The sequence below is a fragment of the Canis aureus genome, chromosome 15 (assembly GCF_053574225.1).
Source record: "Canis aureus isolate CA01 chromosome 15, VMU_Caureus_v.1.0, whole genome shotgun sequence".
Taxonomy (NCBI): domain Eukaryota; kingdom Metazoa; phylum Chordata; class Mammalia; order Carnivora; family Canidae; genus Canis; species Canis aureus.
In genome coordinates, this window is record NC_135625.1 from 11,785,707 (window position 1) to 11,802,163 (window position 16,457).

General features: G+C 36.7%; 1 protein-coding gene across 2 annotated transcripts in view; it reads right to left on the reverse strand.

The window, feature by feature from the left end:
• GPM6A (glycoprotein M6A) overlaps nucleotides 1–16,457 on the reverse strand; it is a 331,217-nt gene that overhangs the window by 19,543 nt on the left and 295,217 nt on the right. For both annotated transcript variants that reach the window (XM_077848592.1, XM_077848591.1), the window contains exon 3: nucleotides 6,355–6,511. In XM_077848592.1, coding sequence (XP_077704718.1) covers nucleotides 6,355–6,511 — 157 coding nt within the window. The remainder of the gene's footprint in view (nucleotides 1–6,354; nucleotides 6,512–16,457) is intronic.

Below are 16,457 nucleotides of genomic sequence, written 5' to 3' on the forward strand. Positions count from 1 at the left end.
TACTGGTCAACAACAGACTGTAATCACCTTTCTCTGTGCAAACACCATAAGTGTCCCCTGCTCATCAATATGCTCAGCATATGTGTCCATGTCCAAGTCACCTGACTATTCTAACTAGACTGGAAGCTCCCCAGGAGCTGGGAAACTGCCTTGTACCTTTTCACATCACCCGTGGCCAGCACAGCACTTCAATCTATGTAAGAAATCCTCAAAATATTTAGCAAAAGAGATTATACTTCTTCATCTTTTTTTTTTTTTTTTTTTTGAGAGAGAGAGAGAGAGAGCTTATGACAGCAGGGGGCAGGGAGGGGCAGAGGGAGAGGGAGGGAGAGAATCTTAAGCAGACCCCCCAGTGAGTGCAGAGCCCAATGTGGGGCTCGATCTCATGACCCTGAAATTGTGACCTGAACTGAAATCAAGAGCCAGACGCTTAACTGACTGAGCCACCCAGGAACCCCAAGATTTTACTTTTTCAAGCCAGAACAGAATTCAAATAAAATCAAACTCCTTAAAAAAAATTAAAAAAAAAATCAAACTCCTTTAAAAATAAAAACATCACTGGCCTAGTAGAATACATTTCTTTCCACCAATATTACTAGAGAGGACATTTCCCTTTAGTGAATGCTATTTTAGTATCAATTATACAGCAAATGTGCGAGAAATGTTTTTTGACCAAGGATCTCAATATAATAATGCTAAGCTCAGTAATTCCTCAGTGAACACTTAAATTTTTATATCCTTAATGTACTTAGTTTCCCCACAAACCACCATAAACTATAGAAGTTAATCTCGAAATGAGAAAAAGAGGCAAAGAAACTGAGTCTCAAAAAAATATGGTGAAGCATGATCTGTCTGTATAATATTACTGATTTAAGGGCAAAGTCATAAAATGGACACTCTTGCTTTTATTCTAAAAGCAAATATAAAAAACGGGGCATCTGGGGGGCTCAGTCGGTGAAGCGTCTGCCTTCGGCTCAGGTCATGACCTCAGGGTTCTGGGATCAAGCTCCACATTGGGCTCCCTGCTCAGAAGGGAGCTTGCTTCTCCCTCTCCCTCTGCTTTTTATTTTATTTTATTTTTTTTCTCCCTCTGCTTTTTCTCAAATAAATAAATAACACCTTTAAAAAAAAGCAAATATAAAACAAATATCTTCTGCATCAAGCTTATTATTCCCAGCATAGCGGGCACAAAGCTCTTGGTCAGAAAAGAGGTGTGTCCATTAACCAAACAATATTTTAAACGTCCACTTGTAACCCATGATTATTATTTCATCTCTAGCCTAGTGGTCTATTTAAATGATAAGTACTACGTGTATGGAAATATTTGGCACAATAACATCAGTTGAACCAATTTAAAAAAATTATTTCATTTCCAGGGGTGAGAAGTCTCTTGGATTTGAAAATCTAAGATGAGAAGCCTTACATTTTACAACAGGCATTCTTGTTTTGTCGGTCATTTTTTGAGGCTAACTGGAAGTTTCTGTCAACTTTTATGTTCAAAACCTGGAAAGAATGAGACTTTTTTTTTTTTCCTGTAATTGTTGTGCTAGCATCAGTAATATCCAAAAGAGTCAGGTTGAGACTGGTTTATTGTCCCAGTGTTTACAGTTTGGGTCTGAAACCATGTGTGGGACTGGCTTTGGATACATATGGCAGATAAAATCCTGGTTCCTTCCTCCACAATGCAATGCTTTTTAACACATTATTTCCAGACATTACTATGTCTGAAAGCAACGTATGTATCCCCTCCCTCCCTCGCCCCTCACTGCGTACTGAGAAACCAGTGTCACAGTGTAGTGTTATAATCTAAAAAAATGACATCGCCTTTTCCATGTTAGATGTATCCTAGAGAGCATAGGCCTCATTGTAGGAACTTTGGCTTGGCAGTCTTGGATCAAAAACATTGTCTTTTTAAAATTTAATTTCAGAAGACACTCTGTTTTAGAGAGAGACCAGAATGAAGAGTTCCTTGATGACAACTTTACTTAGAAAGTTACCCTAAGACTCCTGATAGGCAGGTATCAAAACAGAACAGTATCTCACAGTACGGGATTCTTCTGGGTTTCACAGGGCATCCTTGTATTGTAAAAAAGAGATAATCCATGATCACGGATAAAAACAAAGGTTAAAATGAGGACATCTCTGCAATGAAGGACTTTCAATGATCAATGAATGATCTCTCTAAAACAGAGTTTCACTCATGAGTTACAAAAGTCCCTCCCAACCAGATCATTATCCCATTAAATTAGCCCAAATGCACCAAAGAATGACAAGGCAAATCCTGATCAGCCCTGATCAGGGCTCCGTGCTGGACGAGTCACTTATCCTCAGGCGGTGGCTTCCTCAGCTGTGAAATGAGAGTGATGCACGTCACTACTTCACACAGTTGTTTGGAGCATTAAATGCCTCAGTGTTCTGTAAAGTGCCTCGCGCAGCAACTGGCATTTATAAGCACCTAACAAACATTTCCTATTATTATTACTGCACTTATTATTAAAGCTTGACCTCAAGCTATGAAAATGAACTATGAGTTATGACACTGAATAGATTTAAAGGGAATTATATAGAGTATGTCTTATAGACACGAGTCTAAAGTGCTGTGGTCAAAGTCTATAAGCATCCGAGGCTAACAGGACAAGTATTTGAAAGTAAATAAACAGAATACATTTCTTCATCGGTAAAATGAGATTAACAATAGCAACTCCCAAATTTTGTTGCTTTAAGCATTATATGCGGCACACTGCTGTGAATTGAATGTCATTTTTCTACAAAATTCGTACGATGAAGTCTTGACCCCCAATATCTCATGATGTAAGCTTATTTGGACACAGTGTTTTTACAGGAGGTAAGAAAGTTAAAAATGAGGTTATTAGGGTGGGCCCTGATCCAATCTAACAGGTGTCCGTCCCATAGGCAGGGAAAGCTGAGTGTAGACATGCATGCAGGGAGGGCGCCCTGCGAAGATGAGGGCAATGATTAATCAGTGTGGGACGCCAAAGATGACCAGCAACACACCAAGGCTAGAGAAACAGACTGTCCCGTGTGGCCTTAGGAGGAACCAACCCTCCCAACACCCTGACCTGGGACTTCTGGCCTCCAGAAACATGAGACAATAAATTTCCACTGTTTAAGCCGTTCATCGTGGTCACTTTGATACAGCAGTCCTCACAAAGGAATACACACACTTTCTAGAGACTGTCTTGTTTTATTTGACTCTTAGAGCAGACAGATTTAAGAAAAATAAACGTATTAATTTCCATAGTGAGTAATACATTTAAGAATTCTATTACTTCAAAATTGGGCTTAAAAATCTGAAGTGTCAGGACAAGCATAGACAGACTCTGAGCTCCACTTTGGTGTCATAATGGTAATTAGGAAATTTTTAGAAATGACAAGGGTTAGTGATGGCACAACACATACTTTTAGATTTCAAAATGTGAGACATGGAATGCCTCTCCAGTAGCAACTGAATAAATATATATACATATATATATATATATATTTAATATTTAATGGAGAATAAATTCAAAGAAAATAAGTATTTCTATATTCATTAAACTTATTAAGTGCATGTTTAATGTATCAAATAACATGTGTTGGCTTGAACTTGGTGCCATTTAATATTTAACTTAAATAGATTTTGTTACTTAGAGTATTTTAATGACTTTTCACATGGCACCATAATACAAAGGTTAATACTGTGCTTTTATGTTATTTATGTGTCTCACATTCAGGGTCTTGAATGATAGCATTTAACATTTTGAAATGAACTTGAATTGGTCTTGATACAAGAGAGGAGACTCACAATGCAGATCAAGTTATGCTTTCCAGAGCATTCATTAAGAAAAGAGGGTATTGATTAGCATCCTCTATTCAATAATAGAATGCAGCTTGAAAATTAACTGCATTTGTGCTGATGTAGATTCAATTAGTAACCATTTTACTTTGTATACAACATAGAGAAACAGGGATAGAATAACAAATTTCTTTTACTCCTAATTCTGGAAACTTTTCACTTATGGTTGTTACAAAACAACAACAACAAAAAAACCCCCCAAAAAACAAAAAAAAAAAACCCACAACTATCCTACCCTTTAATATTATTCAGTATTCCAAGGAATGCATTGCTGTAGCATCAAGAGGACATTTTTAATGCAAAGGAAGACCTGAACACAGAGTAGACCATCAGGTGTAATCTACCTATAAATGGGGGGAAAAAAGCAGAGTGGGAATAGGGAACAAGAGAAGAGGAGTAGCAGGAGAGGGTGACCCGTTCGCTGTGACCACAAACCCGCAGGACAAGCAAGTCAGGTGTGTCATGCGGGGAGAGGGTTGCAGGACCTGTGGGCGGGGGAGCTGGGCCCCTCGATGCAGGTGGTGGCAAGGCAGCGCTCTGCAGATGCACAAGCACGAAGCCCCTGCTTCTGTAGAGCTCTGCTCGTCTCCAGGCAGCAAAGGGGGTGCTAAAGGAGTGGGTGGGGTGTCTCGGGGAGCTGGCTCCCTCCTGCACCATCTCTGGAGGAGCCCATGCAGCTGCTGCCACCCTTCTGGTCTGCTGGGTGGGATGGACGAACACTTGTTACTCTTATAGAAAAAAAAAACAAGGTGGCTCATGTTTTTGCTTTAAACATTCTCATTTGATATATCTTTGGGTTGTTTGCATGGTAAGGAGACAATTCTTAACTGTATGTGAATGTGCGTTTCCTTCCATGATTTTGTGCTTCTGCATCCAATCCTATGCAGTGATTTTACAATTCTCAATGGGAGAGCGTCATCAACAGCACTCTTCTGGCAAACGCGGGCTCTCCGATGATGAAAATGTACTTCGTGAGAGATTCTTTTTCTCTATTATTATTTTTTTTTAAGATTTTATTCATTTATTCATGAGAGACACAGAGAGAGAGGCAGAGACACAGGCAGAGGGAGAAGCAGGCTCCATGCAGGGAGCCTGATGCGGGACTCGATCCTGGGACTCCAGGATCACGCCCTGGGCTGAAGGTGGTGCTAAACCACCCAGCCACCCAGGGATCCCCTTTATTATTCCGATAGTGCTTTAGAAGCACAGACTCTCTAAGCTGGAATGAGCTTTAGGGATGATCTAATAAGGGCTTCATGCTGCACATGAGCAACCTGTGATCTAGAGAAGTTAGTGACCTGCTAAGGCGCCCAAGTGGTATCAGGACGGTACTGTCCCAAGTGCAGGAGAAAGCCCATCAGTGATGGAAACCACTGTACTCTCTTTGCAGAATGTAAATGAATTTCAAATCACAGCGTGCTGTCTTAAAAGAGAAATCACTGAGGTATCTCTGCCAATCGGCCCGAGGAAGGGTCATATTTTATTTTTTTGAATGGATCAAAAACTTCTTCGAGATCTGTAATTTGATATTACTGATCCTAAAGACTTAGTTATTACAATAAGCATCATTCCAGCAAAGAAAGGAGTCCTACCAGAAATGCCTCCAGAGACCACTACAAGGACCCATCACATGGGCAAAGTGTTTTTCAGAAGATTATCACTCGGACACTGGGCAGCATGACAGAACTCGCTACAAGCTGGTAAAACAACCCCAAAAGTTTGGAGGTTCACAGGTATTTTCGAACTTGTCTGTAAGGTTGAAATAAACTGTATCATTCCTCATTAGAGACCTCTTACTTAATGAAAGATACGCTGTAATCACACAGATGTTCTTATATAACATTGGAAAACTAAGAAAAGCATGTTAGCCAATAATGGGAGTTCTAACATTTCTTTATAGGAACATTATTCTGCATAAAAGTACTTTCAATTCTATTACTCTTAATTTTTAAATTGCTCTTGTGCTTTAACAGATGCATTGTCTGCATTTCATTAGCTCTAGAATGGGACCTTAATCAGTGAGGATTGAAAATGTAATTTAATATAATAGTATCATTTTTACCTATGTCATATTAAAGAGAAATTACATTATATCACTCTCCCTAATTTACAGTAAAATGCAAAGGCATATATTTAAGGAGGAGAGCCACATATAATGTCCCTAATTGCAGATGGATTTCTTTCTGTTATTCTAAATATTGTGCAGGAACGCCAAAGCCCTTTGGGAAAAAAAAAAAAATCCTGAATCAATCTCCAGGTTTGCTGCCTCTAGAACAAAACTAGCTGTGCTGTATGTGATTTGAGAACTTGCAGCTGAATTTTCACACGGAATAATCTTAACTTAGAAAATAATATTTTTAAGATTTTAGATCGCCATCACAGGAGGGAATGTCACTGTTTTTTAAAAAAATACTTTAATTCTTGGCAGACGACTACAGACACCTGTGTGCTATTGGAATAAACCCACATTAAACCCTGAACATCGACAAATAACGTACCCAGGCGCTCACACATCTGCCGCAAGTGGTGATTTTGAAATCCCCATAGAGATCTTTGATGGCACCGGTCGTGAAGAAACCTTCCACCATCAGCAGAATGCCGTACACAAAGAATGCAGCTGCGATGCCGTAGATCACATACTTGAAGATGTCAATCCTGGGGGGGAAGAGACAAAGGAATTTATTGCAATAACTCTTCATGCCTGATTGGCAGCAATGGAGTCTTATGTGTTCAGGGCTCCTTTGGGACAACAGCTACAGAATATGTACATCCATGATGGAGGTTGGACTTAAAAACATTTTTGCTTTCTATTCCTAATGTTTGCATATATATTTTATACTCCCTCTTCTGGTATTTGTTGATGGGGCTCTTCACCTTTCTTCCTCCTCTTTCCTCCTGTTCCCCGGTTCATGTCAAGGTAGTCCTGGGTAATCACTGGGTCATGCTGCTAATGGTGTTTGCTGAAATCCATTTGATAAATAGGGTAATCATCCTATAATTTCTCCAATTATGACAAAATATCAAATAGAAAGATGTATCTATATACCACTGGGTTTTGAAAAGAAGAAGAAAGCTTTCTGAGTTCATGATGAATCCATTTTCAATAAAACAACCTCGTATTTTTCTTATTATAGTCGATTGTAATTATGTTTTAGTCCACGCTTACTGTAAACAATCACTAATATTTTCTGCTAATAATGATGTCAATGATGAAAAAAGTTATGTTTTTAAGGAAAAGTTATAGTTTTGAAAGATCAAGCCTTTTAAGCAGAACCACTAATGGATTCAGAATTCAAACATGGAGCTAGGCCTGAGCCCAGTTTGGGTATAATATCATGTAGGAATGGGAAGCTATTCTCTCCTTTCTCACAATTTAGTGCTCATGTATTTAAAGGTTAAGGGGCTTGGCGGGAGGAGAGATACATATATTGTCTATAAATTGCAGATGGATGTTTCTGTTATTCTGGATATTAAATGGGAACCCCAAAGCCCTTTGGAATGAAAAAACATGATTGAACCATTTTGCTACTTCTAGAAACAAAACTACTTGTGTACCCACAGTTTGTGAAGAGGTATATCTTAGCCAGTGTTTCGTTTTCATAATCTCGCTAGCCATTTGCAAGAAAATGTCTCTTTATTTTACATTGTCAAGTTTGATTTTTTTTCTCTTTCCTCTCATCATTAGAGTATGAATGATCGAGATACACTGTTGACTGTTTCCAAGGGGACAAATGAGAGATGAGAAAGCATGATCATGTTGATGGAGATTTAGACACTCTTGATGCTATGAGAATATCTTTAAAAGAATACATGTCATGTCATAAGTGAATTTGTTGCATATAAATAAAAGCAAGAAGAGTCTGTTAACATTCATTGTACCAGGGCAATTGTTTAGTGAGTGATTTTCACTGTCTGAAAAATCTAAATATTGCACAGTTTTACTTGTCAAAGGCAATGAGGCAGATGACATAAATTTGTAAGTTCATCATGCACATTAAAGAATCTGAGGATTTCAACTTTTAGATGGGACTTTGAAGAATTTGGTTCAATGGGCTTCTCCATTAAAGTGATGTATTTTATGTTTATTTAGAAATAATTTCAAATTTATGAAAGAAGTTGCAGAAAATGAATAGTATGAAGAAAACCTATACATCTTTTTCCTATTTCATAATATTTTACCTATTTACTTTATTGTTTTCTTGTGTTCTCTCTGTCTCTGGAATAATTACATCTGAACATAGAGAAGTCCTCCACAGTATAGTTACTGACTTCAGGAAATCTAATATTGATCTAATACTTGCGTCCAATCTATTATTGTATTCCAGCTCTACCCATCGGACTGACCTAAGGATGCACTTTATGGCATCTTACCTCCCTATATGGGATCCAGTCTAGAGGTAAGTCCTGAATTTATCTGCCACATCTGTTTACTTTCTTTTAACCAGGAACACTTCCACAGCCTCTTTGTCTTTATGAAATTGACACCATTGGGGAGTAAATCCTACTTCCTTCTTATTAGATAGAATGCTTTTCATTCTGAGTTTGGTCTTTCCTCATGATTAGATTCAGATGATTCATTCATGGCTGGAATACAATAAAGGTTCATCTGCCTCTCGGTAGTGATGCTGATTTGAATCATCTAGTCAAGATGATGTTGAATTTCTGTACTGTGCAATTGCTATTGTTCCCCTTGTAGCTAATAAGTGATTTGTGAAGAGACACTTAAGGACCATGCAAACATCCTGTTCTTCATTACAACTTCCAGTCCGTGTTAGCAGTCGTTGATGGATCTTGACTAATCCAATCTTCCTATTGTGTTAACAAATGCTCATTTTTTCTTATTTTATTTTATTTATTTATTTGACAAAGAGAGGGAGAGCACAAGCTGGGGTGGGGGGTACGGGCGGCAGGTAGAGGCAGATGGAGAAGCAGACTTCCTGCTGAACAGGGAGCCCAACGTGGGGCTGGATCCCAGGACCCTGGGATCATGACCTGGGCTGATGGCAGATGCTTAACCGACTGAGCCCCTGAGGTGCGCCCACGATGCTAATTTTCTCACTGTAATATTCATTGACATTTACCTTTTGGCACTAGATATCCTGATGTAGGCAAGAACCCTCTCTTCTCCCCCTTGTTATTTATTTTTTTAATTTATTTGTCTATTAATGATATGGACTAATGATGTCTGCTTTTTTCTCTGAAAGTTTGTAAGCCACTACTATAATTATTTTGGTGCTCAAATTGATCTACAGGTGGTCAGTGGGCATTCCCAATGCTGGCTCCTGTATCCTTGTGACACATGTCCATCATTTTTTGTAAAGTATTCTCTACTTTCTCACATGGCAAGAGGACCAAATCTCCTTTTGTATATACATCCCTCAACCCTCAAATTAGGCATCTCTTTGCCAAACCCTGGTTCTTATGAGCAGTAGTCTTGGAGAATAAGATGTGGATGCTCATTGCTGCTGTGGTGTCTTTGCCTCTTGGTCTTTTCAGTGTACCAAGATAGGAAGTACATGCATTTATACACACACATTCACATATACAATTACACAAACATGTTCATTCACGTATCTACATATATATGCACATACATGTACACATGCACATGTGTCTGCATATCAAACATGCACATATTTTAGAAATCTTAAGTTCACAGTAGTATTTCCAAATATAATCAATTCCATAGATATTTCCAAGTCCAATCCACAGGATTTTTTTATTGCCTTCCCCCAGTCTATATTTGTATGACCTTCCTCCTTAGTGAGAATCTTATTTCCCAAGAATAACACATACATTCTTTTATTCAATTCATAATAAATCTAAAAATTATTTCACAATTATTTCATCTTAAGTATTCCAAAAAAATCAAACCTACTTAAAAAGAATGCAGGATGTTTGCAACTCCCCTCCCCCTCCACCTAAGACTAGGAGTGTATAGTCAAATCTCTGTTTCTAAATTACTTGGATTAGTGAATTTTTTCTTCTTCTCTTCATTGTGCTCATGCTCATTCATTCATGCAGTGGGGGTCTATTTGTTTCAGTTTGTTTCAGTTTTAGGTCCCCCATCCCATCCATATTGACTTAACTTCGTTTCTAAACGTAGAGAACATTAACATGCTTCCAGGAATCAAATCTATATAAAAAGATACTCCCAGAGAAGTGTCATGACCTTCCCTAACCCTTCCAATATCTTTCTTGTTTTCATGTTATCCTTCTCGTGTTGTTTTTATATAAAGGCAAGCGTGTGTGTATGTATGTATACATATTCCTGTCTTCCTTTCATTTTTACTTAGAAGGTAGTATATACATACGCTCTTTTGCACTTAACTTTTATCAGTCAATAACATTCTCTAAAATTACTCCATATCAGTTCACAGAGATCTTCATTCTTTTCAACAGCTGCAAGGTAGTCCTAGTGTATATATATGTATTATTTATTTACCCAAAATTCTATGCTTGCATATTTAGACGGTTACCAATATTTTGCAATTACAAATAATCCTCCAATGAATAATCTTGCATGAATGTATTAAAATAATTGATAATGTATCCTTAGGGTAGGAGGATGGAGTTGAAAGTGAAGGCATGTAGCTTTGTTAGAAACTGCCAAATGCCTCTCCATAAGGGTTGTACCATTTCTGCATCCCAAACAGCGATGTATGAGACTATTTCTCTACAGCCTCAACAGAAGTGTATACCGTCAAGCTTTTGAATTATTGTTAACTGATGGGTGATAACTGGTATCATAGTTTTGCTGTATTTATCTTAGAGTGAAATGCAACATCCTTTTATATAATCATGGGCAACATTTATCTTCTTGTGAACTGTCCTGTCTTTTGCTCACTTATCTATAAGACTTGTGGTCCTATTTTCACTTCAATCTTAAAAAGACTTTTGCATATTAGGGATATTTGGGTTTTACCTATAACACATGTTGTTAATACTTTCTCCTAGTTTGCCATCTGCTTTTTGATTTGACTTATGGCAAACAGATAACTCAAAGTTATCTGTCTTCTTTTTTTATACTGAAATTTTAGTTATAGTTATAAGCCATTATAGAGGCTATAGAGGATATAGAGGTATTCACTCATGTTTTCTTCTAGCATGTGCATCATTCTATTTTATTACACTTAGACTTCTGATCAATTTGGTGTTTATTCTTTGGGTAGTGCAAGAATTAGATCTAATTTCACCTTTTTCAAAATGGCTGTCTATAACACTTGAAAACTCTGAGACATGGATGCTTCTCTGAGGGCTGGGGAGGTTAGGAGCATCTCTATTTTATAGGTTCATATTAGTTACAATATCAAAGAGTGAAGTGGTATTGTTAATTTTGTCCAGTGTTATCGTAGCATTATTTGTATACTAATTTCTACAAATCCTCTCCTGCAGACACATATTGGAGTATTTTGGGGTGACATGATATGATGTCAGGGACTTGCTTGGATAAAACTCCAGGTATTCACATATTACTTATAAAGTTAAAAAGTTCAAAAGTCAAATCAATAAAAAGGAGAAAAAAGAATAAAGTAAAGGCTTTCTAGTTGTCCTAACATCATTTATTAAAAAGACCACCTTTAGGGCAGCCCAGGTGGCTCAGAGGTTTAGCACCACCTTCGGCCCAGGGCTTGATCCTGGAGACCTGAGATTGAGTCCCACGTCAGGTTCCCTGCATGGAGCCTGCTTCTCCCTCTGCCTGTGCCTCTGCCTCTCTATCTGTGTGTGTGTCTTTCATGAATAAATAAATTTAAAACTCTTAAAAAAAAAAAAAAGACCACCTTTAGGGGCACCTGGATGACTCAGTGGTTGAGTGTCTGCCTTAAAAGGGAGTCCCGCATCGGGCTCCCCAAGGGAGCCTCCTTCTCCCTCTGCCTATGTCTCTGCCTCTCTGTGTCCCTCATGAATAAATAAATAAATAAGATATTTTTTAAAAAAGACCACCTTTGAGGGGGATTAAGAGTACCTTTATCATGATGAGCACCAAGTATAGAAGTGTTGAATCCCTATATGTACACCCAAAATTAACGTTACACTGCATGTTAACTAACTGGAATTTAAATAAGAACCTAAAATGAATAAAGTGCTATGCAAAATTGTTTTAAAAGGCCTCCAAAAAGAACTATATAGTTTTATTTACTGTGTTCATGTATCACTAGATGTTTTTAACATTTTCATAATTAGAAAAAGCTTTTAGAGGTAGCAATTGTTTCAAGAGCAAAAAAGAACAGCGGTGACTGTGGTAGGTTTAAAAAAAATGCTTCCTTCCAAATATATTCACTTCCTAATCCCTGAAACCTCTAAATATTACCTTATATGGCAAAGAATGAATTTTACCTTCTATGGTGAACATGATGATAGGTTAAAGATCTTGAGAGGAGAAACTTATCCTGGAATACTCGGGTGCGCCCTACAGACAGCCACAGGTATCTTTATGAGAGATGGGCACAGGGACTTTTGAGAGAGACCCTCCGAAAAGAAGAAGGTACAGTGAAGGCAGAGACTTGAGCGATGGGGCCTCAAATCAAGGAACACCTGCACAAAGTGAGCCTGGGAGAGGCAAGAACAGAATCTTCCCTAGGGTCTCAGGAGCGAAGGCAGCTCTGCTGAAGCCTTGGCTTTAGACTTCTGGCCTCCCCAACTGTGAGACAAAAAGGTCCTGTTGTTTTCAGCCACCAAGTTTGCGGCAGCACACCCAAGAAACTCCCACAGTCACTCTATTGCTTTACTTCTTTGGTATTTCTGTAACTGTAAGGACTATTTTAAACTAATGTGGATATTGTCTAATGCACTTGTATGTTCCAGGCTATTCGAATACAGTTTGACAGTAACGCAGACAAGTTGCTAGTGCATATCATCTCTCTCAATGTCATTGCTTAAAGTTGGGCAATGGCTGCTTCTTCCTAAGCACTTAAAACCAGCATATTATTGAGGAGGAGGTGAATGGATTTTCCAGCTCAGAGTTAGATATATATGTAGATCCTATTCAACTTCAGTAAAAGATAAAAATAAAATAAAAAACACATCAGCAATTTCAGAAACTACCTGAGAAGCTGTTTTGAAATCTTAAGCTGTGATGGGGACTATCCATGTTTTATTAGTTTTTATGGAGGCAAAAACACATGACATGACCCCCATTCCTTTTCTTTATCCATTCATCTGTAGATGGATATATAGGTAATGTCCACATGTTATTTATCGTGAATAATGCTGCAGTTAACATGGGAAAGCAAATCTTTCTTTGAGATCTTGATTTCAAATCATTTGGATAAATAGCTGGAAGTGGGATTGATGGATCATATTTTGTTCAGTTTGTTTTTAATATAACTGTCATCCTGACTGTTATTAGGTGATATCTCATTGCGGCTTTTGATTTACATTTCCTAGATGATGAGTGATGTTGAGCATCTTTTCATATACCTGTTGGCTAATTGTATGTCTTCTTTGGAGAAATGTCTATTTAAGTCCTTTGCCCATTTTAACTCAAGTTATTTATTATTTATTTATTTATTTATTTGCTATTGAGTTGTAGGAGTTCCTATATAGTTTGAATATTAACCTCTTATTGCATATATGGCTCGCAAATCCTTTCTCCCATTCCGTAGGTTGCCTTTTCACCCTGTTAAGTATTTCCTTTGCGGCACAGAAGCTTTTACATTTGATGTATTCAAATTTACTTGTCTATTTTTGCTATTGTGCTTGTGCTTTGGTGCAATGACATCCAAGAAATCATCGCAAATGGCAATATTATGAAGTTTTTCCCTCTATTTTCTTCTGGGATTTTTATAATTTTACATCTTACATTTAGTTCTTTCATCCACTTTGAATTGATTTTTGTGGATAGTGTAAGATAAAGGTCCAACTTCATTGTTGTCCAAGTGAATATCCAGTTTTCCCAGCACCATTTATTGAGGAGACTATCCTTTCCCTATTGTGTTTTGGCACCCATATTGAAAATAATTTTGCCTATATATACACGGTTTTCCTTCTGTACTCTATTCTGTTCCATTAGTTCATTTGTCTCCTGTGTCACTACTACACTGTTTTGATTACTGCAGCTTTGTACTATGTTTTGAAATCAGGAAGTGTGAAACTTCCAGGTTTATTCATCTTTCTCAAAATTGTTTTGGTTATCTGGGGTCCTTTATGATTCCATATAAATTTTAGGATTGTCTCATCTATTTCTTTAACAAATTCCATTTGGATTTTGATAAGAATTGCATACAATCTATTACTTTGGGTAATATGCATAGTTTAACAATATTATTTCTTCCAATCTACAAACATGAGATGTCATTACATTTATTTGTGGCTTCTTTAAATTACTTCACCACCTTGGTTAAATTCATTCCTATGTATTTTATTCTTCTTGATTCTATTGTAAATGAGATGATACCAATATGAATTCATGCCTCTTAAATTTGCTAAAATTGGTTTTATGATCTAACATGGGATCGATCCTGGATGATGTCCTATGAGCACTCAAGAAGAATGTGTATTCTGCTACTGTCAGGTAAAATGTTCTGGATAAATCTATTAGGCCCATTTGTTCCAAGTCCTCCATTGTTCAAGTCTTCTGCCTGGTTGTTCTAGCCAGTAGAGAAAGTAGAATATTGAATTCCTCTACTGCTATTGTGATGCCATCTATTCCTCTCTTCAGGCCTGTCAATATTTGCTTCATATATTTGGGTGCTCTTATGTCGCGTGCATACATATATTCCTGGTGAATTGGCTCACTTATCATTATATAATATCTTCCTTTGTTTCTTTTGACAGTTTTTGACTTAAAGTCTATTTTGATTGATAAAAGTATGGCCATCACTCCTTTCTCTTGGTTGTCTTTTGCATGGAATATCTTTTCTCAAGCTTTACTTTTAACTTATGTGTGTCTGCAAATCTAAAACAATTCTCCTGTAGACCACGTATATTTGGATCTTACTTATTATCCATTCAGTCACTCTATGTCTTTTGACTGGGGAGTTTAATCCATTTATCTTTAAAATTATTATTGGTAGGGAAGGACTTCTTAATTGCTGTCTTGAATTGTTTTCTGTCTCTTGTGTAGCTTTTTTGTCTCTGCCTCTCGTCTTCCTTTCTATTTTGTAGATTTTTTGCACATGTTTTGATTCCTTTCTTGTTTTCTTTTGTATACCTTCTGAAGGTATTGTCTTTGAGGTTATCATAGGTCTTACATAAAACATCTCATACTTAACTATCTATTTTAAGTTGATAACAATTTAACTGCAATTGAAAATAAATACTCTAAGACTACTTTCCCAATTTACACACTTTATGTTATTGATGTCACAAGGTACACCTTTTAATATTATGTTTATGTATCTGTTAACACACTTTCATTTTTCAAAGTGTTTTTTATACCTTTGTCTTTTAACTTCTATGCCAGAATTAAAAATGATTTACATACATTACAGTATTACAGCATTCTGTATTTGTCTATAAATATACATTTACCAATAAGTTTTATACTTTCATAGGCTTTTTTGTCACCATTTAACATCCTTTCATCTCAAATTTGAGGGGCTCTCTTTAGCATTTCTTGTATGACAAGTCTAATGGTGGTAACATCTCTCAGCTTTTATGTATCTGGGACATTTAAAAATTTCTTCTTCATTTTTGAAGGATAATTTGGCAGAGACAGTATTCTTGGTTGATGGTTTCCTTCTTCCAGTAATTTGAATATATCACCCTACTCTCTTGAGGTGAGGGAGTGTCCCATTTCCAGACCTAATCACAGACTTAATCACAACTTCAACTCTGTTTTGCACATAAAGTAATAATAGTCTCAGGTTCCAAGGATGAAGTTCTAGATATCTTTTGGGGCCATTATTGAGCCTGTCACGTGCTATGCCACAAGTAACTGACATTTCCAGACATTCAAATATTCTTATATAAAGTTTTTTTCAAACAACCTGAAGATGGACATTTACTAACATTACCGTCCAAATGCATTTAAAAATTTTAAATCATCAATATATTTAAATTATGATATATATGACATTACCATACTGGCTGAATTCCTCTTTCACAACATGCAATATATGAACTTAACAAAGAACTTTAAATACAACATTAGAAATTAAATTCTTCTCATCTAAAAAAATGAATTTTCTGTTAATGATATGTCAACAAAATGCACTAATGACCCCTTTAATCATGGAGTCATTGATTATGTCCATAATATGATGAAATAGATTCCATAAGAAGTCTTTGTTTTACTACTTTCACTTTCCAAAGAACAATCTGTATTATCCTACTTCTTAAGGAATTCTTGAAAGTACTTACCCTCTTTTCTGAATAAGAACTTTAAAATTTGACGTTTCTATAAACAACTATTTTATGAATTAAAAGCAATATACATCTATTGTAGAGAAAAATAAAATTAAATCCAGAATATCAGATTATTCACTATTTATTCTTCCAGTTTTTTCCCCATAGGAATTATAATTAATTCCCAAAGTTATGATTATTATATACTGCTTCACAAACTTCATTTTTGGCCAATATACTATGAATATTTTAAATGCTATATAATTTTATCAACATATTTTCTAAGATTATGGGACATTCTATCATTTGAAGG